At 37.9% G+C, this 25775-nt stretch overlaps 1 protein-coding gene across 1 annotated transcript; it reads left to right on the plus strand.

Annotated features, from left to right (window-relative positions):
- Positions 1–60: 60 nt before the first annotated feature.
- On the plus strand, positions 61–24939 carry XG (Xg glycoprotein (Xg blood group)). The gene is made up of 11 exons (XM_041468479.1): positions 61–1755; positions 2756–2859; positions 4281–4482; positions 14250–14291; positions 14627–14683; positions 18338–18373; positions 20886–20951; positions 21843–21890; positions 22549–22587; positions 22877–22996; positions 23197–24939. The coding sequence occupies exons 3-11, from the start codon at positions 4422–4424 to the stop codon at positions 23211–23213; spliced, it is 486 nt and encodes a 161-aa protein (XP_041324413.1). The 5' UTR covers positions 61–1755; positions 2756–2859; positions 4281–4421; the 3' UTR covers positions 23214–24939.
- Positions 24940–25775: the final 836 nt, after the last annotated feature.

Here is a 25775-nt window from a genome sequence, read left to right on the forward strand (position 1 = left end):
GAAGGATCCTTTAAATAAGTTAAAAATAAAGTTAAAATAAATAAAATAAATAGTGTACCCTCAGCAGCTCAGGTTTATTTCCTACAGACATTTTAATAATTTTGGAATGAAGTTAGCCAGAAGCAGCAAAGCTTTGAGCTGCTTACCTGTGTGAAGGGAAGACATCTGTCTGTGTGAAGGACAGGCATGGCTTTTGAAGAAAAAGATTTGGTAACCCAAGATCTGCTGAAAAGATGCACTTAGATGTCTTATTATGGACAAACTTAAAAGCGTTCAGTTTTCCTCATCCAGTTATCAGATCCTGGAGCAGTAGACACTTTTGCAGGGCCATGTGTTGTCTCACCTTCTGATGTGAGAGGACCGTAAGAGAATGAAAAGGCAAAGCAGGGGTTGCCAAGTGCCTGAATAGTAACAAATTTACTGATTTTTCCAACTTACTGATTTGTTCAGTTGTGGTTCCACAGTCTGGAGTTGTGGAAGAAAGACTGGCTGCTGCCCCTGGATATAAAAGGTTAAACAGAAAACTTGAAATTTCAGTCTGTTTTCTTGTGAGTTTATGGGTTTCTGTTACTTATCTGTGGAAAAAACATAGCAGTTCACTTGCAATTATTGGGGTATTAATTGTTGCATTGCTGTTTGCCTCACTATCCACAGAAAATTTGATCTTTTTTCTTTCTTGCTCAGCTGTCATTGCGCTGCAGAGTTAAATTTCCAATTCATTATTGTCCCACTTTCTGGGACAGGAAACATTATAGTTAACCATTATTCACTACTCTACTGAAGTAATTTTGCAGTCACATCCCACAGATAGCTGCAGCCCATCGTGGCCTTATGAGCTGCTGTTGACTTTCAGATGTGGGAATTAATGTCGTTTCTATACATGTTTCAATCAGACTGTGCAGTGGAATGAAAAATGTACTGTCCTTTCTGAGTCCAAACTGCAACTTGATCCCTGTGAGGTACCTTTACCATTAAACTGAGTTAAAATGGGTCACAGCAAAGAGCGCTGTCCTGTTCCTGTGGCACACCCTCTTCTCTTCCAATTCCTATTCTAGTCTACCTCCTGTGAGGATGAGTTACCATCAGTAATAGGAGGAAAAATAAAGCAGGATCTTGTAGAACAATAAGTAATACATCACTTTAGCTTCTACAAGGTGGCTGCAGTGGCAGTTTATTCATCCTATTGGTGGAAAAGAAAAATGTTTTGATGGTTTTCAAATGCAATGTTCATTTCAAATACTTATTCGAAGTTATCCAAACGAATTCATTGGATTGTGCAAATGAAAGCAAGCAAATCTTAAGCATAACATTTGGCAGCTTTTTGCTGTAGCTCTTATTTGTGCTTATTTCAGTATCTGTGCCAAATTTTGAATGCTAAGAAAAACATTTTAGTGCGCTCAGTTTTCAGTATATCTTGGGCTGAATTACACTTTCAATGCTGCTTTTCTGTGTTGGCTTTTTTTTTTCTTTTTTTTTTTTTTTTTTTTCACTTTAGGCCACAATCTCAACCACATGTTTTATGTGTGTTTTTCACTTGAGAGGCAAGTTGAAAATGTTACTTCCTTTTTGCTCTTTTCTGTTACACAGTTACAAAGACATGTTTAAAAGGAAGTGATAATTAGGAATGGGGAGAGGACTTAAATGGAGGAAACCCACAGTTTTCCCAAATCTCTGTATTTGGAGTACTTTAATAACCACAAGACTAAAACACATGTTCCTCCACCTGCTTGTGAAAAGTCATTGAAGCTTTAGCTAGTACGTAGTAGTTTTATTCTTCTGTTGTCAAGAAATTGTATCACCAGTTCACTTGTGTGTTTGGCTTACATTTAAATTAATGGTTTATATTACTGGATGCTTCAATATTTTAATTAAAGTACTTCTGTTTTTATGGAAAAAAAAGAGTAGTGTAGGCTATTAGTGGCATTCCCAAGTAGTTCTAGTGTATAATTCAGTTCTTTCATCTCCAATAGATGCATACAGCAAGTTACCCATACCAAAGAGAGCAATGTCTGACCTGATGAGGCTGCCACTGTGATGAGTTCTGACTGAACTCTTGTTCCCTTTTAGTTTGTCTCATCCAAAAGAGACCTGATGGGGTAAAAGTATGTGGTGTAGAGAACAGGCAGACATGCTGTCTCCTTTTCTACATCCATTTGAGTTTCTGAAATATTGGAGTTTTCCTTAAAAGACCAGTAAAAAGTAAAAACAAAATGTAGGCAACTCATCCACCTTGTCAGGTGAATAGTAGAGAGAACTTTGTTTATGCAGAAAAAGATGGGTCAATGATTTTTCAAGTGCTAAAACTGCTATTTAGGGTCAGATATTAGCTCATATATTTATTTGTAATATACAGTATTTTTTACTTGATATCTTGGGCAAGCTGTTGTATGTTTTTGACAGCACCGAGATTAGGAAGTTCCTGTAATGCTCCCAAGAACAGGAGGGGGATAAGCATTCGAGTGACTCCTACACTACATCCCCTCCTTCCAGTGCTGCCCACTTTCCTCTTGTTATTGAGTTAGGGCAATAGCTGGGTTCAGAAAGACTGAACAAGATGTGCATCATCTTCAGACTTTGTCTGAGAATGTTCAATATCACAATGAAGTAGTATCAGCAGGCAGGTGAGACAATGCATTTTGAGAAGACTTCACTTGCAGGAGCAACTGTTTTGAAGTAAAGCTATTGAACATGTGTAAGCTGTTTGGACCTGCCTGGGACTAGTACCTAACTTTGCCAACATTCCTGTTCCCTTCAGGCAAATTCATCATTGTATGAAGATCAGCACATGCGGGCGTGCTTTTGGCATTCTGGAAAGAAAAAACAAACAGCCATTGGATTTATGGGATTGCTCATTTCATGGTATAGTTCTTGTTTTAACTGACTGAAAAAGTCATCTCTTCAGCCTAAATGTTCTTAGCTGTTCTGAGACTGAGCAATTTGCCCTGACATGGAGAATGATGATACTCAAATTGAACTTTAGAGCTTCTATTAGTAGCTTTGAGCCAGATCTTCATAAACCATTCTGCTGTTTCAAATTTGGGCCGGGGAGAGGGAGGAAGCTGACCTGCTTGAAGACCAAGCTTCATGAGGACCCAGTACCACCGAGTTCTATCAGTCCATCTTACGTTGTCACATTTGGTTTTGTTACCATGAAAGCATGAGTTCAGCTCTGTGTTCTGGGTGCATCAACAGAAATGCTGTTGGAGGCAGTCTGTGCCAGACTGAACCACCCTGCAACACCACAAGTGCTCAGACTGGCCACACATGGTAGCAGATTCCTGAGCTTTTTTTTGCTGCCCTAGACAAAACAGCTCTGACAAAAGCCCCTGCACTCATCCCCCAGCACAAGGGAGGATGCACCCCAGTCACCCTGCTGGTGCTGGGCACCAGGGTGATGGCTGCAATCCAGTTCAAAGGACAAGGCTATAGGCGTACGTGTTTGCCAGACAAATGCATGAGATAGCTATGATGCTATGACAAAACTGGATTTAAATCACATCAGTAATTTAAAAGGAAGTCCATGTATAGATAGATGCATGATTTTTTTTCATCTTCCAAAGCTTTGTACCATCACAGTCAGCACTATCTGACTCTCTCCCCATGAAGGATATGCATGGATATTTATATTTTTAAAAAAAACCCAAAAAACTAGATCAATAGAAACAGTCATGATGTGCAATGTTTACCTCTGAAGTTAAGCATCTACTGGGGAGCGTAGCATGCCTCAGTTCAGTAGTCCAACATCACATTTTAAATTTATGATACTAGGGTTTTTTTGTCATCCCTCTGTAGCCAATTCCAAGTTTCTGCAAAGATTCCTAAACTCCATCCATTTCCTCTACTTTGTGACCTGAGTGAGGCGTTAAGTCTGACAGGATTGCTTTTATCAGCTGTTATTGCTGAGCCAAAAAACAAGCAGGAAAGTGCTGCTTTGAGGACAGAGTATGTCTGAGTGATTCTTTCAAGCATGCTTCAGAGAAAGACAGTCTCCTCTTACAAGCTACTTGAGCTCCCACAGCACCACACCCTACTTGGAAGGCAAGGATGTCAAACAGGTTGGCTTTCCCCTCTGGGAAGGAGGTGGATCCAGAGTGTTCAGGCACCCTCCTCATTGGGTGCTGCCACTGCTTCCCCAGCTCTCTGTGCTTCCTGCCTGGACGATAAATAAGTTTCTTGGGGCACAGGTGGCACCTAACGTGCTGCTCACAGCTTGGCTGTAGCAGGGTTGCTTGTTTTTGTTACTTGCCTTGTAAGCAAGAAGGTTTCTCATTCTCTTGCAGAGCTTGGGCGTAGTGGTGAGAAACCTTTTTGGACCTTTGGGAGTTGCTGAATCCCTCAAACATTGGCACTGCAGTTGCAATATCTATCATCACTGCCTGGAAAAAACGAACTGGTGCAATCAAGGCACTGCATAGAAGAGCATGGAGAAATTCAGAAGTATTTTTATTTTGTGCCTTGGCTTCCTTCTAGTCCTTGTAAGAGGTAAGTGATCTTTACCTTGGCTTATGTCAAAGGCTAGATTATTAAAAAAGAAAAGAAAAAAAAAAAACCAAAAAAACTCAAACCAAAAAAATCTAAGCTCCCAACCCTGAAAAGGGATGCTTGTTTATTTGGAAATGCTTGCTAGCATTTTTGGTTTTTGGAGCTACTCTTTCATGAGAAGCATTCAAAAGTGTTTATATGTACTTCACCAGTTTCTAAAGAGATACATATCTCCTGGATGATTGTTCATAATAGCTGTGCTAGTTGAAGTTTATTATAATTTCTTATTTTCATGCTTGTGTTTCTTCCCTAAAATTATTCACAAGCTGAGGCTTGAGTATAAACTTTTTAAAATAGAAGCTGTAAAATGAGAGCTTGCAGGGGAACTTAGTTCCCAAAGAGACCCGTAGTCAAATAATGCCTTCATGTTTTAAAGCTTTTCTTAGTTATTGGTATTTTGAAATCTATGAGTTTTATTGTAAAAACTAATTCTGATTCAGTTTAAAGGTGTTTGTGCTTTTATATTGGTGCATATGATTTAATAATTATAAACTAATACTTTATTTACCTTAGTAAATGTATTCCACACACAGGCGTACCTTTTCATGCAGGACTAATTAAGAATTGAATAATTTTTTTATATATTTTTGATTAATTAATAGCAATAGGGAAAGTGTAGCCTTTTCATACTGAGTCATTTTACTATATTCAAACATAACTTCTTTCAGCAAAATATTCTTTAAAACTTTTCTTGAGGTCAAACCAAATAGAATTATCTTTGTGTGCATCTGCCATGTGGTGTACTTGTAACCTTTTCTTTTTTGTATATTAGCAATTCTGCAGAAACTTTTAGTACAGTATTGGCTGCAGGAAGAAATCAATCATTAATCGCTAGTTCCAAAATAGCAGCTGCTGCTGATCTTCCCACCACTCCTGACTTAAATGAAGTCCCTAGGAGACCTTGCAGTGATGGGCAGTGAAAAACATCTTGTCTTAATTTAGTTTAATAGTTTGATTTTAACAAATAAGGAATTATTTAGAGGTCTTCATCAATTAGCATGGCACAGAAAGAGCAGAGCAGTAGGACTGTGCTGTGTTGTGCTGCGAGCAGTGGTGATTCATGCAGTCTCTCACCTCTTGGCATGCAGACTTTCTTGTTCTGTAACTGTCATAGGTTGAATAGTTCTGTTCAGACAATCTGAGCATGAGCAAGCCAATTTACAAATACTCTACTATTTTAATTACAAGGGTAGTCAGCCTAATCATTCTTCATTTATACACATATTAATTTAGAGCCAGATCAGGCTCTGCTTGGGGGGAGAAGTCATTGCTGAAAGTTGCTGTGGGCTCTGGGCACGGTCTTACGACTCTGGAAACTATTTAATCCACTTTGACAAGCAAACTTAATAATTTTAAGTCTGTGGCAAAAGCCACTGAATTTTATCATCAAAGTATTCACCATGTTTCTGGGATATTTACAAGAATCTCCTCTCAGTCCCAGTCAAGACATGATATGAGAAAGGCTTGGCTGTGCTGGTGAAAAGCTGGTCTAAGTACTTATGAAAGGGATGTCTATGGCATGATTCACCCTTTTATAGGCCACTTAATTATTTTCTAAATTGTAATCCTCTGTGATAGCATCTGTAAACTACTGGACCACCACAGCCAGACCAGATGACATAATTCCTCTTCCCATCCAGCATTTCCTTTATGTCCAATTATCTTGAGTTAGTTAGCTAGACTACCTTGATGGACATGTGTTGACAGAAGCATAACAGACCCAAGAACCATATTGCACAAGGAAAGTGAAATCTGATACAGTTCAGAAACATGAATGCTCACTTCAGTATTCCATTTTTAGCTACGCTCTAGCTTTTGGAATTTCCAGACTTAGATATGTTACATGAAGACTCCTATGTATTTGAGCTTCAACAACTAATTGTCTGGGAGTGTTTCAGCCCAATCCAAATGAAATAAACTTCACAGAAACTTCTTCCAATGAATTTCATGGTAATTTCCTGAGTTCCTGCAGCTTGGCTGATCTCTGGTAATTCAGCCAAACCTGAATAGGTTTGACTGTGTCTTCACTGCCCATTTGAGGTGCACTCAGGCACAGCTCAGGATTCTCCCCAGTAACTGAGATCATGCAACTGAGATCATGAAACATAGGTCCCACCTGGGCCACAAACCTGTGTGCACACCTACACCTGCAGTGGGGAAGCTGTGCAACGTGAGGGGCCTCCCCTATACGGACCTGGAAGGCAACTGAGACTCTCAGATCTGATTGCTCAGAATGCTCCTCAAGTTCCCAGTGTAGGTATAATCTATATATATAAATCTATATATAAATCTATAGGTATAGTACCTATAAATCTATATGTATAATCTATATTAATGTTGACTGACGGATCACGTGTTTAGCCAGTAACAAAGACTGATATGTCTGAGATGGTTCACATTTACTCCATCAGGTATTGAATGGTACACAGGTAAAGGGAACAGCATTTGTTGCTAGTCAGTAAACCATGCACCTCTGCTCAACTAAGGCTTACAAAGCTTTTTACCCAAAATCAGTTGTGGTCTCAGTTAATCAGCTGTGCCCTTTATGGGGAGAAAATTACAGACTAGTTTGAATTTGAGACCCTGTGTCACTTAGTCATGTGAATAATGTACACTGGAGTTAAAAGACAGGAGAGATGACAAACACAGTCCTGTTTTTTCTTATACTGCTCCATGTATCTGCAGTTCTCACTATTGTTCTGTGTGAGGTCCCTGTGGACGTGCTGAAGCACTTACAGATTCGGCAGGAAACAAAGTCTCTTCTGCTGGCTGCCAAAACTATTTCACACCCAAGACCTGAACTGATTATCCTTAGGCACATCAGTGCTATCAGCTAAGGGTGTAATTGCAGTTGGAAAGTCCACATACCTGAACTGGTTGAAACACTAAGAATGGCAGAACTGTTGCAACATCCGAGCTTGGGAAGAGAAAACAACTGGTGCGGTTACTCAGCTTCTCAGGTTCACTTTTCAAATGTTGCTGCCATGTTGCAAGCCTGGCAGCACTGACCAACCTGCCTGAATATATTAACTTATTTGCACCATCAATTGTCAAACCCTTTCCATCCCATTGAGGGTAATAAATAACAAATAAATGTCAGAATTCTTTCAAGATTAGAAATCAATAAAAATAGACCTTTCTGTGGCATTTTGTCTCACTGTAGGAGGCAAGAGATTCAATTTGTTTTGATTAGAGTCTTCCTTCCTTCCCACAGGCTGACATCTACGAATGTTATGGGAAAATACTAAAAATACTTAGATCTGACCTGTAGTACAATATTTTCTGAAGGCAAACACACCATCCCAGCTGAAAGAATGGGCTTGGATGGGTTATGAAAATACAACAGTCCCACTTCCCTGAGTTAGCTTTGCCTGTTATCTATAGATTTTTAATTTGTGAAGAATGCATGTAAAAGTTAAATCACAGCAATATATTTTCTAATGGCAACAATGCTACAAAAAAAAAAAAAAAATAAAGTGAATGCAAAGACATTAAGTATGTAAAAAAAAAAAAAAAAAAAAGTGAATGCAAAGGCATTAAGTATGTAGGTACTAAGATTAGCAGACAAGTGGAAGTCCTTCCTTACATCCCTGGTCTAATTATACCAGCAGTGAAGGAACCAGGGGCTATCCATATTGAAGGTCAAGAGCTCTTTTGCATGCATTTTACCAGAGTACCTGGTGTGAAAGTGGGAAGAAGAACATTAAAACACATTCTGGAGCAAGAGAAATAGCAAAGCCTGGCATCTCCCTGATGACATATATTATATTCAGTTCCCTCTGTTGTCTCCAAACTACTCACTGGAGAAAGTGGGGATTAGCCAGCTGCTGCCTAGGCAGTGAGTGGCCACTCCAAGAGCCCAACACAGCTGTTGTCTGTGCCACACTACGGATTTCAGTAGGAATACTCATACAGGTCTCTTGTTTGAGTACAGTTCTCGTGTAATGTGACCATCATTAAGCCTGAGACTCTCAGACCAAATGGCTGAAAAGGGCTGGCATCTTCAGGAACCTGTAGCGACAGAGAGAAGCTTTGGATGAAGAGCCCACACCATGGGTTAAGCTCTTCTGCCTCATGACACAAAGCTGAAAATCTGAGTAAGGTGCACAGGAACACGTATGTTGTTCCTTCATGGGAGACCCCAATTCTTTTGCTCTGCCTGCAATTTTACAGCACACACCATCTTCTTCTGCACTCACTCTCTAGCAAAATACAGAAAATTGTATCTGTCTTATTTTATGCATGCACGGCATATCAGAACAAAAAGAGCATCAGTTACCTTTGAACAGAAAGGCAAATATAAAAGAACTAAAAGATTTTTGTTTGTGTTTGGTGAGATTGTGTTGCACAGAGCTAAAGGAGTACTGCCACTCCTACTTTATTAGTGCATCTCACTTGCTAGTAATTATTTAAATGTGCTCTTGTATGAATAAGCAAGAGAGTCCTTTTCATTTCCCTTGCATTTAAACTAAAACCAGAAGTGGTCTAGCAAAAAATATGAAGCCAATAATCAGGTCCACATGATGTGGTCAATATGCTGGACCTTGGATCTTAATTATAGATTTTAAAGCATGCTCATTTTCCACCTCAGCATCAAGGGGTTGTAATGGCAATCGTTGTTTATGGAACTAAAGGTCCTCGAAGGAAAAACAAGCTCCAGTAACATCATCAGGAAATATGGATCATGGGGCTATTACATGAAAGAAATAGTACCTACTCATTGAGATTTTGTCCAGAGTGTCCACTCTGGGGCGTAAACCTTTCTGTTCTCCCAGAAATGAGTAATTTCCTTTAAACAAACATAATTGCTTCCTGAACAAAGTTGGACCAGTACATGGGTATGTTCCATGCATGGGAAAATACATACTATTTTCTTATTATGGAGTAAATAGGTTTCTTGATTGTATTATAATCAGAAATGGTCTGTGCAAAGAATTAGTTAGAATTTCAGCTAGAAAAAACCCATAAAATGAGTCTCATGAGTGATTTTGGTAACATATTTTATGGTTCCCTTTTATAAAATTTTTGTTCTTATTTTTAAGTCACAGACTTCTTTCTCAGTCTCTTCCAGCTTCATAATGTTTTAAGCACATTGTATTCATGGAACAATTCCTATTTAATTACACTGGAGAAATCATACTTGTTCAAGTCTTTAAATACTGTAAAATCAACTTATTCTTCCTATCTTGCTCAGAAATAGAAGTTAGCTGCTTCTAATTTATTTGTCACACACAAAAACTCATCCATACCATATGACAACTAGCAATGCGCCCAAAACCAATTAATTTAATAATCTTAATGACAAAATTATTTATCTAACACAATGCACATATATACATTTTAGGTGTGTGTCCAGAAACTTGTACAAACACATTCAAACACATTTTGTCATGGATTTTAGTTTCCTTTTTAATACTAGACTAGGAATATTAAAAGCCTGAGAAGTTAATTTCATTTGTCACATAACCTGATTCTCACTTAGAAATATTAATTTCTGCCTTATTTAAATCTGCATCATTTTAAGGGCCACAAGCTGTGTTCAATTGGAGATTGAAAATTGCAGAGTGACGTCGTGGTAGCCTTTTGTCAGAAAACTTGACTGCTGTTGTCGTGACAAACTGGTAACACTCACCTGCAGAATCCAGCCTTGTTTCTCATAAATTCAGCTCAAAAGCTGTAGGACCTCAGACCCTTGTGATCACGCAGATACACGGTTAAAGGGTGGTAGCCCCATTCAACATTTAGATAAAAAATTAAACCATGGACAAACGATACTACTGTCTGCATTTTAGTGACTGGATATTTGGGTCATATTTTCAGAAACCTAATATTCAAAATTTGTGAACACTAAATGCAGATGTGCCCGAGGACATGAGTTTGCAAGCATTTTCTCAAATTCTCTAAGTCATTGAGGACCACCCACAGAAAACATTATTACAGTAATTTTATTTCTTTGTCAAAACAGGGGTACTCCCAGAAGAAAGGTTAGACGTAATGCCAAGAAATAGCATACTAGCTTAAAAGCAGCAATAGCAGAGATAACTCTGAGATAATACCACCTGCACAGCTAAATCTCTTCACAACTTTATCCAGATTAAAACAAACAACAAAGCCAACAGCAACAAACACAAAACCCAACCAATTAAAAAAAAAAAAAAAAACAGTGGAATTCTTTCTGCCCCACTAATTTTTTTTTTCATTCTTGCTGTCATCAGTATATATCCAACTCTTTCTTTTATGGAAGCTGATAAAAAAAAATAGAGTAAAATTAATTTATTTCAGTCTGTTTTTTCTGTGGAGAGCTTCACTAATTTATTTCTTTTGTCATTTATCTTCAGAGTTCTCTGAAGTGACTGCAGCTCCTATTAGGAGCAAATATTTTCTGAGACTCTAATGTGGTTTTGTTTCTAGACTGACCACGGTGTGTATAAAGTCTGAGCTGTTCAGCTATTTAACCAACTATCCTCCTTAAATTAGGTTCTTAAAAAATGTCTAGGTACAGTCTCAGGAATAGTAATTAGCATTTAAAATTCTGCTTCACAGAATCTTACTCCTTGTGGTCATCTGATGTTATTATCAGAGGAAGCTGGCATTGAAATCCAAGCAGTCTTTAGGTTTATTGCAGTATAATTTACCATGCTGCACAGATGTCCTCATACAAACTGCCCATCTGTCAAGGTTTATGTTTACATAGTCAAAGAGATTTCACTGTGGACTCCTGTCTTACTCTCAGGCAGTCATTCTGTGTTGATGTCCTTTTCTTTTTATTGCTTGGTTAATCACCAGAAATAATTATTTTAAAAATCAATCTGAATAATTTCTGAAGGAGGTTTTCAGTCTTTTTTTTTTCTCTTTCTAAAATTTCTATAGCTTTATACTCTTTCTCCCTTGAAGTCTCAAAACAGCACCTTTTGCCTTTTCACACCTTTTCCACAACAGAATAGACATAACAAAAGGAGAGGGAAATGTTGGCATTGTCCAGAAGAAGGGCAGGTGTCAGTAAATGTTTCAGTCTATTGTTTTGCTTCAGTTCTCATGCAATTGAAAGCATCTGGATCATTGTGCTTGAATTTTATGATCTGATTAGATTCCACCTTCTATTTTTGTTTTTCTCTAACTTCAAAGAAATATTCTACCTGAAAGTTTTTCACAGTCTTCCTTCACAAAATGAATTTGTCACATTCTCTTTACAGCATTAGGACCTTGGTAGTTGCTTTCTATAGTTAGTTCCTGCTTGTCATGACCTGTAAGAAAGAAGCTGGTTTGGCCAGCTTTGGAATTACAAAATTTTTTCTCCTGACTCTTATTCTGATTATGGTTACGAAATTATTCCTGATGACTCACTCCAACAAGAAGAGATTTTAGCCACTGATCGTGGTATCCTGAGGCAATGGGGTTCGCGTCAGGCAGCCACCTCCAATACTCAGGATGCTGATCAAAAATGAGGATTTTGCCAGAGGTCGAAATCAAAGAACTGTCAAGCTTATGTTGCTTGTACTGCTGGCACTGAAGAAATGCTTCAGAAAAATATAATTTGACCATATAAGTCAAGGCAATGCCAGGATCTCTGCCTGTGCATAGTAGCGTGTCTGCATCAAGATCAAAGGGCTCCATGGCTGGGGTGAAGCCCATGGGCAGAAGCTCAGGGCCAGTGAGGGCTGGTGGTGCACTCCAGGCTCAAACAGAAAATATCTTCTGATGAAGCAACTTGTTTATTTTATAGATTTATGTACTTAATGGATTCATATTTAAAAACCTGTCAGAGCCTTAGATTATGGCTTAAATAATGGATTTAAATTGAAAGAGAGTAGTTTTAAATTAGATATTAGGAAGACTTGTTTTTTTACTGTGAGTGTAGTGAGGCACTGGAACATGTTGTCCAGAGACGTTGATGGATATCCCATCTTTGGAAGTGTTCAGGGTTGAATATGTCAGTGAACAATCTGGTCTGGTGGAAGGTGTCCATGCCCATGGCAGTGAGAGTGGGAAATGGTCTTTGAGGTCCTTTCCAGCACAAATCATTCTGTGGTTCTATGATTCCATTAATATTACCCACCTGAAGACCCAATCCAAAAGTTACTGAACGTGACAATGCTGGCTGAGGGGCCAGAGCAGAGGAGGGAGAGGTGGCCAGATGAGGCAACACTCCAAGAACAAATCAAATAATAAAGAGATAACCTACCACTCTGCTACTGTTACTGGGAAAGTCTTATGTTGTTGCATGTTTTTACTTACCAAACATATTCTTCTTAATATTTTATTGGGACAGTTTTGCTTAAGAAGCCATTCCTTCTTTGCATCCCAGCCTTATTTTACCTCTTCCATCAGACTCCATCTATAATTAAGTCCGCAGACTTACATTAAAATCTTTGTGGGAATAAAAAAATTCCTACTTTATATTCCTGTGCTGACTGTTGTTTGAGGATCACACAGTGTTTCACCACTGATAATTAATCTTTCTGGAAGCTCTTTGACACAGGCAAGAGGTATTACTCAGGAACAGTGATTAATGAGAAGAATGCCATGAAGATGTACAGGACCTGTCAAGATGAAGGAGCTGAGCTGAACCCTGAGCACTGCTGTGCTGACAAACCTCTGGCAGCCTCTCTCTGTTCCTCAGCTTCTTCACTTGAACAGTGATGCCTTTCTTGCTGTGAAGTGTTCAAGACTTGCCAAGAAAAACTCCTTAATGAACAGTTGGGTATTAAGCCTTTTAGAAGGGATAATAAATGTATGCAGATCAAGTGCAGCTTGAGGCTTACTCGATAGAGCACAGTAATGCATTTCTGTTTAGGGAAGTCATAGCATGTCATGACTTTTTGTGGGTTTGCGTAGGCTGATCTTATGTTTGGAATGCAAACACAAGGATGATGCACCACCCTGGATGAAAACCATCCAGTGGATACATATTTGCCAAACATGTGTTTCATGAAGCCTGTATATTACAAGCAAAGTGGCAGATTGTAGAGTTAAAAGTAAAACTCATGAATAATTGTGTGCTTTCAGTTCAAAGTCATCTATTTCAGTTTATACATTTAAAATATTTTCCAGTTTTCTTTGCCTGCTAATTTCGAAAATACAGATGCTAATTTCTCTGCTGTGACATTCAAAGATATTGTTGTCACCTAACAGGCCTTTTCAGCTTTTTTTCATTTAGAGGAAGCTAAATTAGATAAGCACACCTTAATATATTTTACTTATGGCCTATGTTACAGTAAGAATTAAAAAAAAAAGTTGATTTGTGTTGCAAGTGATCACAAGGCAGGCTTGACAGTAAAGCTGCTTGCTAAGCTGAGCCAGTAAAGTAATAATGAAGATATTAAAAATTCTCACCTAATGATTTTGGTTCACAAGTACTATGCTGAATGCTACTTTCAGCTGTCTCCTGGCAATAGTCCTGTGCCTCTAGCTGGCAACCTGTGCTCTTCAAAGGGCTGTTTGTACAGCAGTTGAATATGATAACACGAGAGAGCAGCTTCTCTTTGGCCTAGCTGAACAAATAACTTCCTTGGATTAAATGAGCCCATCTCTCACAGTCATTTGGACTGTGCTGTGCAGGGATGACAGCTGACAGCTTGTTCTGCTGCTGTTTGGATGGGCCTTTCTTTTGCCTCTTACTTGTGTTCTGCTTCTGTACTGAGCCCTCAGGTCTGGAGTCCATGGAAACCTGCCTGCTGACTTAGTGTCCTCTGTCACATTCCTTCTAGGTCAAGATGATTTTGATTTAGCTGATGCCCTTGATCACCCTGGTATGTATATTTTCTATCCTTATTTTACTAAGGCATTTACATCTAATAGTAAATTTTAAGTCTTTTTCCTTGAGGAATGCAATATGAACTGGCTACTACTTCTGTTAAAGATACACAGAACTGAAGAATGCTAGATTTCAATGTTTCTATCACAAAATGAAAATCTTCTTTAAAACAAACAAACAGAAAACTAGATTTGAAAACATATTCCTTCATTTTTGGCTTCTGCTGTGATACATAAAGATTTATTGAAAGCAGCTCTCTACATTTGCACATACATGCTTTTGTTAAGTTGAAGCTGTTAATGTTTACTGGCATGTCATTGTATTCAACAGATGACATAATTACCAGGAAACCTACAGTGATCAGAAGACCAACAAGACCTGTGTTCAGTGAGTAATAAATAATGGGTCATAAAAGTGATTTTGTATATGTAGGAAACTTTCACATGAGGTTCTTTATCATATTTGCTGCTGTGCTTTAGCACAGATAATGTGTGATTAACAGCTGTCTTCTTAAAGTAAAATAAGTACTCTTTTGACAACTACCAATTCTGTGTCTTTACTGCTTCAAGCGAGGCAATCAAGCATGGCTGGCCAGTGGTAGTATTTTATTTCCTGAAGGCCTTCTTCACCCTTTTCTAGATTGTTCTGAACTCCCTGGGGAGTATAACAATGGGTAGCTGTTGTTAAAATTGGCCAACTGTTCCTCTACCTTTTTTCCCTATTATCTTTATTTTTTGTATATTTCTCCATGATGCTTGATAACAGAGTTGGAAAAGAATCAGAATGAAGTTGGGGCTATTCTTTCTTCTCACCATGTATTTGATTCATATTATCTCGTATTGATTGCTACAACCACCTGTGTCAGAAAGGAAAAAAGGCTCTGAACAGTGGAGAGCTATAGTCCTGCGAATGCCAAACAATGAATTCCAATGAACACTTGTTAATGTTGAAAATATCCAAATTCCAAACAAGAATAAAATTGCATTTGTGATGGAACAGTTTATGACAATGTAGATTTTTTTTTTTTAACCTAAACTGCACTGGAATAATTTTCTGTCTATCAAACAAAATGCTTGGAAAATGTTAGATTAAAAAAAAACCCAACAACTTCAGGTCTTTTTCTGGACCAACTTTGAAATAAGACTTTAGGTGCATGAAAGTAGTTACGTTTTCCACACAATTCTCTGGCTTCCTCTTTGAGCAAACAGGGGCAGTATTTTGTGATAGCTATTGTATACTTTAATGGCTGAATTCTTCCTTCCCACTTCATTTGGAAAAAAAAAAAAAAAAAAATTATGTCTGGCCTAGATTAGAAGTGTCTGTCTATTTTAAACTGTTGCACTAAATGTGGATTTGTTCCCATCCTAATGTAAACATTTCAAATTATTTAATTGTGCCCTAAAATACTTTATCCTTGGTCAAGTTTAAAGGTAGCTTAGAGTGCCAATATCTGCACTCAAGCTGCCTCAGTCAGGTGAAAGGAATTTTTATTTTTAGGGACTCCTAAATCTGTTAGAGATATGAACATCAGATGAATATCTGCCCTAACCAAATCCACTTCACTAATTTTTGGGCCTGAAGAACTCCATGTTTTCCAAACTATTTCAGAGTCTCCTTCAGAGCTACAGAGGACTGCAGAAAGTTTAAAAAAGCAATTAAAACTTATTAGAAAACCCAAGCCCACAGTGTTACAAATCAACTATTGGATTTGGAAAGTGCAGGAAGATGGTACAAAAGTATGCTCCAGCAGGTGCTTAATGCTTCATCTTAACTTCAGGATTTCCTCTATGTCTCCTTCAGAAGTGAGGCTCACTGACATTTTTGTTCAGCTGAGGCCAGTTACAGGCAGTGTTCTCTGGGCACCCCATGCACCTCTGCCTGAGTTGAAGCTCTCCTGTAGGCACTTCCCTAGTGTAGCAAAATTCATCACAAAATGTAATGGAAGGTAATTTTTATTTACAAAATCTCAATGTAAATTGATACTTACCCACTGACATTGTTCCTGAATGCTGTTTAATTCAGCCATAGCCTCACACCCACATGCTCATGAGCACCAAGATGTGCGTGCTTAAGGGGTCTGGTGAGCATCGTGTGCAACATGAGACAAAGCTTGCCAGCTGCTGAGCTCTTATCCTGTCTCTGTGCTTCTTCTTGATCAGAAATGACAAGCAGAATCCACAGATCTTTTATATCCTTTAGGAGTATTAGGAGTATTTAGGTATTATAGAGAGGTCCTTTACTTCATAATATTTCTCATTCCAGTGTCTCTGAACCCTTGGTCAGGTTACTGCCCACTATATTTTTTTCACTTGTTTGGAGTTCACAGGCTGTGTGCACAGACTTATTTTCTGGGTGGACCATCAGAAAAGTAGTGTTATGCTGCAACCTTTGGTGTTAGAATGCTTTTCTGCTTTTCCTTTGCTGACAAGTCATCTGTGCTCTCATCAGAGCACAGGCCTGCTGGTTTTGACAGAAACAACACATTCCTCAGTTTTACTGCTGGGAACAGTGACCTTTAGTCTGTTCTTTTAACATTTTGCTGTTTTTTCTGATCCCAACACACACATGCATTTCCATTTTTATTTCATTCATATCAACCTGAGCATTTCTGCAACAAATCTCTACATGAACCCTCCAGAGCAGAACTTGCATTTTACCTCAATTCTTCATGTCAATAATAAATTGAATCCAGTTTTCAATTTATTGCTTCTTACAGTTTTAACATTTGACAGGTAAAGGTATTTTTGAAATGCAGCTCTGCTGGGCAGACACAGGGAGGACCTATACCTGACAAGGGCAAACCAAGTCATGTATTACGAATTTGTTTATTTTCCTGCCAGATTTCCTGGTGACATCAAAGCATTTCTAAGTTGTCACCCAAATGAGACGAGATACTGTGCAAAAGCAGCTTCCCAATCCTCATAGGTATAAAGAACAGAAGAAAACAGATTTCTGCATGGTGATTTTCCTGTGTCTCAGGAATTCTGTCACATCTATAATTTAAAAAAAAAAAAATTGTTTAATTGAGAATCCATCTAGTTGTCTGTGGCAGCAAGCAGTGTTACCAAAATTTAGATAGGTTTTGCTGTCCCTTTTCTTCTGACACACTGTACCACTCTATGCATATAAGGGTCAAGAAAGGGATTCTTGCAGTTAAAGCATCCATCTAATGTATGCTTTCAGAACTTACCATCATTCCATACACACCTTAAAATATCACCCACTCACTCACAGCCACACCTGCATGTTAGAAACAGAGTTCCTCCTTACCCATCTGCAGCTCATGGACGAATTGTTTATTGCATGGAAAGATTCCATCCCAGCTACAGCGAGACACGTGTACGGTGCTGGGCAATGGTCACAGCCTGGTGGTTTACTGGGTAACTTTTGCATACAGACATTTAATTCTATCTAAAAACCTTCACAGCTCAAGCAAATAAAAACAGACTGTCTCCCAACCTCAGGCAGGTGCATATGATGGCCTGAAGGAAAGGGTCATCGTGACCCTTACATAGATATTTGATTCAATATCTCCCCAAGAAGGTTTATTGCTCCCTAGTATTTGCTCTTGAAATGGATATTCAGTTTTTGCAGTTCAATAAATTATACTTGAGCCAAACATACATATACAAATTTTAACCACAGACATAAATGTTAATAATTAAGTATATTTTAGAAGTGAGTACAGTTACATATTATAACATAGCTAATTTTATTTTTGTACTTGCAGGTATATTAAAGAGGTATTGATCTTGCTTCAACTGTAAGATTTATTTTGACATCATTTAAAACAGGAAATAACCTTTGCATTTTGAGTAGAAAATACCCTGCTATTTGTCAATTAGCATGTTGGAAAATGTTAGACTCTATTAGAGTTTTCATGAAAAGTGTGATAAGTTATTTTTTGAATTTGTGGCACTGACTTGAAAAAGGTGCTTGTCAAACATGCAGTTGTACATGTTCTAATGAAAATAACATTTCATTTCCCTCAAGAATTGCATGTAACTCACTTTTCTACATCTTCCTCCTATTCATTTTTAGACAATGATCTGCATTTGGGAGATGCTTTTGGTGGGGGTGAGTACTGCCTTGTTTCCTTGAATACAAGGGGATTTTTTAATTTCATAGTCTTTTCCTGAACTCTGCCTAATTTGTAAAAAGATATTTCAGTGCTGCAGGAGGTGCTATGGTGATGAGAGTTATTACAACTCATGTACAGGCAGCCCTTCTGCCTGAGGCTGTCACGCAGGGTGGGGACAGCACCTGCTCACAGCTACCTTTGAGAGCCCCCAGCTGCCCTGCCTTGCATGAACTGAAGTGAGCTGGGGCTTGCTGTACCATGGCAGAGCACCCCAGGCGTGGCTGGGGAGAGCAAACCTCACCCATTCACTTGTGTGGCTCAGGGTGGAGTCCTCTGACAGGAGCCTGAAGAAGGTGATGGCTGTAGTTTCTTCAGTGACCAAAAATGAGCCTGTCTAAGATTAGGAATCAGAGGTAACACTGGATGGGGAGGTTTGAGCTTCTTGTAGTTCTGCTGATGGCAAATTAGAAATTCAAGAAGAAATGCTTCAGAGATGAGCACTGGTGAATACAGCTTAAGCTTGAAGCAGTCAAGATGTTGTAACATGCTGTTAACTTCCAGATATTCCCATAACACCCAGACCTGACCTTGGAAGTATTCACAGAACTGTACTGAGCTGTGCAGACATATGAAATCCTCGAGGCTGGGAATTTGTACACCAAATTTTAATTAATGTGTTTAGAGATGTGAAGTACTCTAGAAAGGTTCTTGAATACTGCAGATACCCAAAATACAATGATTACTGCAAAGCCTAAAATTCCACTTTAATAACAACCACACAAAAGAAACTTCTCAGCCATTTGCACAGAATCTCTGAACCAGCTGCAGTGGTCTGGTTTGCTCACATTTCAGTCTTAGACAGTAACTGTCCTTTTATATTGGGATTTTTTTCCCCATTTCTGACTTCCTCTGTGGCACTTCATGCCTTTGTATGAATGATGTATTAGTTCATATTTTACAAAGCTGGATCTAATGTTGTTAATAATTCCCATGTTTATAATTTCATTTATTTGTCCCTGTAGTAATTCTTCCATTCCTGCAAGCTGTTATTGAGTACTGTTATGAGAGGATAGGTTAAATATATTGACTGAAGTATGAATTAATAGCTTAAGTACCTTAACTAAACCAAATCTTTTCATTCCAAGGATGGAAAATTGTATTTCCATTGGTTTTTATTTCCTTGTTCCATTTTCAGTTCAGTTTTTTAATTGACCTTCATACATGGTATAATAAGGTTAAAGTTATGTATCTCGTTATTAGTATTTTTGAAGACATTATTTTTTCACCAGCTATGCCATACAATATGTCTTCTTATGCTTAGAGAGGACTAAGTGCAGCATCATGATAGAAATTAAAAGTGGGATTTTTGGTTTTCTGCTTTTGTGCCATGGTGAGTCTTAGTCATTACACAGAGCTAGAACAGAGCAAGTCCTTCCTCTGCTGAATATAGTTAATTGGGCAAAATCAGATTCAGCAAAGCTTTATGTCTATACCTAAAATCCATTGGCTGTAGGTAAACTCACTTGAAGTTAAGGATATACCAAAATAATTTTCTGGATCAGAACCTAAATGGTGCTCAGAAACAGAAGCATTGTATTTAGTAGCCAGGCAAGAAGAAAACATGGCAAAAGAGCATCTGGCATGTTTGGAAAGTGAAAGATTTAAAGAGGGGGAGGGAAATTGCAATTTATTTCTGTGACCTAATTTTGATTTATGCAGAGAAAAGTACACTGTCTGTCATTTTTAAGAACAGTTGAATACATGATTGAATTGGTTGAGTAAAGGGTGGCAAGAGAAAACTGACTACACACACAGAGCAGCAATCCTAGATGTTAAATTTGGCAGGCTTTGACCTGAGTGAGCTCTTCAGCATTGTGTATGCAGCTCGGAAACTGCTTTTAGTCATTAGATCTCCTGCTCTATCCAATGCATCTCTTTCTAATCCTTTGGCAAAAAATTCAGGCTCAATGCTAGCACAAAGTCCTAAACAACAGCAAAGCTGAAGTCTGAGATCATTTTGCACTGTTCAAGAGCAGGAAATTCATTTTGCATAAGATAAATTCATCATCTGTTAGACGAAATTAATCTGCTGGCCTTATTAAAACCTGCTGATGTCAATGAGATAACCTGTTGCCTCCTGCCCAGCCTGGAACACAAGCTTCTCTGTTGGCTCTGAATAACTGCACCACTGACACCCACAGTGACTGACACATGGTGCCTCCTAGCTGTCAGCTTTAATCAATGTTAGCACTTGCCAGATATACATAAAATATTTTCCCTCGATGTTTCTTGCAAATTCTTATCTTCTTTCAAAAATATTCCCTATTCACTTCCAAGTCAGTTTTTACAGCTAGCTATTTGTTGATATAGTGCTTAAATCTTCTTAACTACTGACAAGGTCCTTTTATTAATTCATGGGAGGACAAATTAGAAATAGGTATAAAATATTTTTATTTACAGTTCCCAGTTTTGCCTGTTCAATTATCTAACAATATTAATTATCAATAGGTGACATCTCAAGAAAACCTTTATACCCACCTCTTCCACCACGCCCAGGAAGTTATGGTAATTCTGGTAAGACTACTTGCTCATAAGAAAATGTAGTGCTATCACCTGTTCAGAGCAGACATTTTGAATACTTTAGTCTCTTACTTCTCTAGTAACAGCATTTATCATCCTTTTCCCATGTCTTCCTTTTGTAGTCACTGTTTCTGGCCCAGAGGTGAGAAAGCTTTTTTCTGAATGTTAGTGTTGATACTATAAAGTTTTTCAGTTTGTTAAAAATGTGGGACACTGCATCTTAAGTGGCACGAGACTAACATCTAATTTTGTTTGTGTTTTCATTTTGGGTGTGTATACACTGAACTATGCAAAGGCTCAAATTTGACATCTAGCCACAGGGCAGGGATAAACCTGTGCTCAAATCAATTTGAGATGTGCATCTGAGATGTCCCTAGGGCATACAGCAGATGGGGCTGGGCAGCCTGTATTGCTTTTGAGTTTGGTTCCAGATACTTGCTTAGATAAAGTAAATGTGGCATATCTATTCTGGCTTTCACCCTGTCCCTGCAATTACCTTGGGTATGGCTGTAGTGGTGAGCCATGGATAGGTCCTTCTGGAGTCTTTGCTGGAAAGGACCCACTGACTCTCTGCTTCAGGGATCACTGGGACTCAAGATGTCCATATTATATAAGGATTTGTGTTACTGAGAGCCCAAGCCCACACTTCCCACAAGTGCCCAAAACAGACACAGAATACATAGACACCAACAGTGTCAGTGCTTCAGCTTTCAGCTGAATTTTGGTGGGTGACTGTTCAGTGTAAGACATGTGACCCATCCACCACGTTGTAGCTGGGATTTCAAAGGTCCCTCACCTCTCCTAGAGCACTACAAAAGGAGTGGACAAGGAGCTGAAGGGGTTATCATTGTATATAATTTTGCAACTGGAATCTTTATCTTGCAGGAGGTTTTGATGACTCAGATCTCCTTGATGGAAAGCCTTTACCACCAGGTAACATTTGCCTGTTTCCCTTGCAATGCGTTCCTAATACCTCTAAACTGAAGGTATAGACCAACTCTGGTTGGTTTTGGTTTAGTGGTAGTCTGTTTGTCTCTGAAGGTATAGGACCAGACTCTGGTACTTTTATTTAGGTTAGTTATCCTTCACAAATGCCATAGTTTTGAGCCTGAAGCTAGAATTTGAAACATATTCCAAAACATTTTTTAGCATTCTAGCATATGCCAGGAGCCTGCAGGTTTTACCCCTTTGAATTCAGCAAGGAAAGTCCCAAAGCAAGGGGCATGCTCAAATAGATGGACCAAGACTAAGATCTTGGTGTAAACTACTGATAAATTATCTGATTATCTGGCAGCAGAGAAGAGATAGACTATACTGGCCTCCCTGTGAAATCAGCTCGACATAGCCTGTTACAAATGGTCCTTCTATTAGATAATAACATTCTTCCCCAAAAAAGGAAGTTTCAAGAGGATGAGCAGTTATTCCTCTGGCCAGCATAGCCATCAGTGGGGAGTAGAAGGGGAGCTTTCTGTTGCAGTCTTGTTGGGCCACCCCTTTTGCCCTTTGTACATCACGCTTCACTGAGTAAAGACTTAGTTCTCAAAACAGGATGACAAGCATTTCTTTGATGAAGCTTCACCCTCTATTCCAGGAGACGAGCAGCATCATTTCAATCATGGAGGGAACACAGGTATAGTAAATAATTTGCATTATTCTGCAATTAACTTCTGATCTTTATGAAATACTAAAACAATGATAACCTTACCAAGAAGCAGATATAATAAATTAGGCTTTAAGGCATAATTTTCACATAATCTGTAATATTACACAATTTTTGTTCATCTTCTTAATTCTGTAGTTTCACCAAACTATTTTCCTAATTTGGTAAAGACATGCTTTAGTAGACAATATACTTAAGACAAACCATTTAAGTGCCTCTGAAAAAAAAAACCCAAAACCTTCTCTTTCTTTTTCCACAGATTCGGGTTTAATAGCTGGAGTTACATCTCCTGTAATTTCTGCTTTTGTGATACTGGTTGTTGGATCAATAGCAGCTTACACCGCTTACAAGAATAAGAAACTTTGTTTCAAACCACGTGGTAAGGCCCAAACAGTTTTCCACTGATTTAGTGCTGAAGTTGATGGGACCTTGACAAACAATTGTCCCTGCCAGCACAGAGGTGCCTGGCAGTTTTGGTTCTGTGTGTGGAAACCAGCCAGGGTGGCCCAGATCAGCCTCAGAAAGCTGGCAAAGAACACCCACAGCGGAAGCACTGAATGTTCAATTTTCATTTTTCAGGTGGGGCTGCAGTGTAAAGCACTGAAAGAAGAGTTGCTGTCTGACCACAGGCTCCTTTGGTTGGTGACATTCTACACTGCCATTCTGACAGAAGAAAATCTTCCTCTAATGAATGTTTTACTGAGATGTTGTAATCCTGCTCTCTCTAACCTGATGTCACTTTTCCACCTCGAACTTTATGTCATCAAAAATATGCTTAAGACATCCAGGGATTGTATTGCACTCTCTGACCTGCATTCATAAAGGCTGAATACAGATTTTGACTCAGAAGTTATCATAAACAACAAAGAAATCAATGTGATATAAGCTAAAGGTTGAAGGATTCATGTTTGTGAGGATTTGAGTCGCCAAATAATTTTTTTTTTCTATTTTCAAAATTAAAAAACTCAGTCCTTCTGATAGAATAGGAATAAGGAGTATGCCATTTCCTTTCACACCTGTTGGGTTTCTCCAGTATATTCCTGTAATGTTTACTGTGTTTAAAGAAAATTTGTAGTTGTCTAAAGGATTAAAAATTTGAATGACTTTACTTTGTGTTTGTGTCTGAATTTTAGCAAAGTGAAAGGAACTGTAGCTAGAAAATTCATTCTTAATTTTATAATACACTGAAAAGATTATGTATATTGACAAACCACTGTTTAAAATAAAACAGAGAGGAATACATTCTAATTTTATTTATTTATTTATTTTATTGATTAATTACTAAACTGGTATTTAGCTCTTCTCAGGAACCAGAATTTTACATGAGTCTCATTTCTGCTCTTGAAAACTTAGGCCTGACTTTAGGAACCTTTGAAGACATTAATCTAGAAAGATGGGTTTTCTAAAAAAAACCCCCACATTATTCATAACTTCTGAAAAGGGAAAATGGGTACAAAGATTTTTCTGATTCATTTAGAATGAGTTTGTGATGCTTTAATCTCTAAAATCTAAGTCACAAAGACTTTTCAACTTCATACTATGTGGAGGTATGGTTGATATAGGTTTTCTAGCTAGACTGTTTCACTTTCCCTCATTCCTGATGGACCTTGCAGTGCTAACAATGTCCTCATGTAGACAAACCTGTAATGAAAATTGACACTTTTCCTGTCTCTTCCTTCATTTAGCTAACTGGATCAAAAAAACAGCAAGTGAATGAAATAGAGATGAAAGCTGGCAAAACTAGCAGTTTACTGACATAATTCTGCAATAGAGGCATTTTAACTAACTTTTTAAAGCATAAGTAAATTGGTATGGTTTTATCTTCATTTTATATGCAAAGCATCATTTTTGTTACTGCAATTCCACTTATATGGAGATGAATATGATTTTGTGTTTATTACATCATTGAGAGGAAGACATATATTAAAAATTAATTTTTCATATAATAAAATATTAATTATCTGAATAATATTTTAAATTTATATATATCAGTTGCTTGCTTAGACTACCACTTTTTTTTTTTTTGATCCTGAAAGAAATGATAATGTACATCAGTTTAAACATAGAAACATCTTGACAACATACAAACAAATGAACACCTTTGTGGCTATCACTTTCAACTTAAAAATGAGAAAATATTTTTAATATGGTTTTCAAGGACATTTAATATTTCTTTTAAAATATTAATTTTCCATGTTCACAGTTAAAACAGATTGATGTATATTTTGTCGGACAGACATAAAGATTTGATTAATGAAATGACAAGTGTTTTGGTGTTACAACTTCAGTTGTTTGTTCAACCATGAAAATATATATTTTGCTTCTTTCTCTTCAAAATTTTAAATTTTCAATAAACACCTTCTGTGTTTTATCTAAAATGACCCAGGTCTTGTTTGTTTTCTTTGCTACTTTCTGGGACATATGAGAGTTGATACCTTCTGTATAAAAGTTCAAATAGGGCCCACTAGGGAAAAGAAGGAAATGCTTCAAACTAAAGGAAAAATACAGGAAAAAAACCCCAACAAAATAATCAAACCCACTTAACTATCTATTCTTTTTTTCTCTCTTTTTTTTTTTTTTATTTTACTAAGTGTCTAGAGAAGGACCTATGTGCAACATTTTTGGTTTTGCTATACTATGACAACTTATTTTAAATTGTTCATAATATTTTCAAAATAATTTATTACTTGTCTTGATATTAATAGCACAAAACCAGATTTATTATGGAGAATTTGAGCAAAACCCATGAATCTGAATGGATAAACCCTGACTACCCAAGTGTTTGACCCTCTGAAGCTCTTTGGTCTAATTTGTCAGCATATACCAGTACATCAATATACCAGTGTGCAGATGCACTTTTAGGTGTCAATTTCCCTTTTAACTAGAATGATGATGATGGTAAAAACAAATTTATAATGATTGTATTAACTATTTCTAGTATTATCATTTCAGGTAATTGAGGGGTTATGTAGGGAAGCTCTAGTGTATTTAAATTTAGGAAGGGAAGGGAAGAAGGGGGGGAGGGAGGGAGGGAGGGAGGAAGGAAGGAAGGAAGGAAGGAAGGAAGGAAGGAAGGAAGGAAGGAAGGAAGGAAGGAAGGAAGGAAGGAAGGAAGGAAGGAAGGAAGGAAGGAAGGATGGATTAACTGGCTGTTAGAA

This window comes from Pyrgilauda ruficollis, unplaced genomic scaffold (genome assembly GCF_017590135.1).
Source record: "Pyrgilauda ruficollis isolate IOZ18807 unplaced genomic scaffold, ASM1759013v1 scaffold22, whole genome shotgun sequence".
Lineage (NCBI taxonomy): Eukaryota > Metazoa > Chordata > Aves > Passeriformes > Passeridae > Pyrgilauda > Pyrgilauda ruficollis.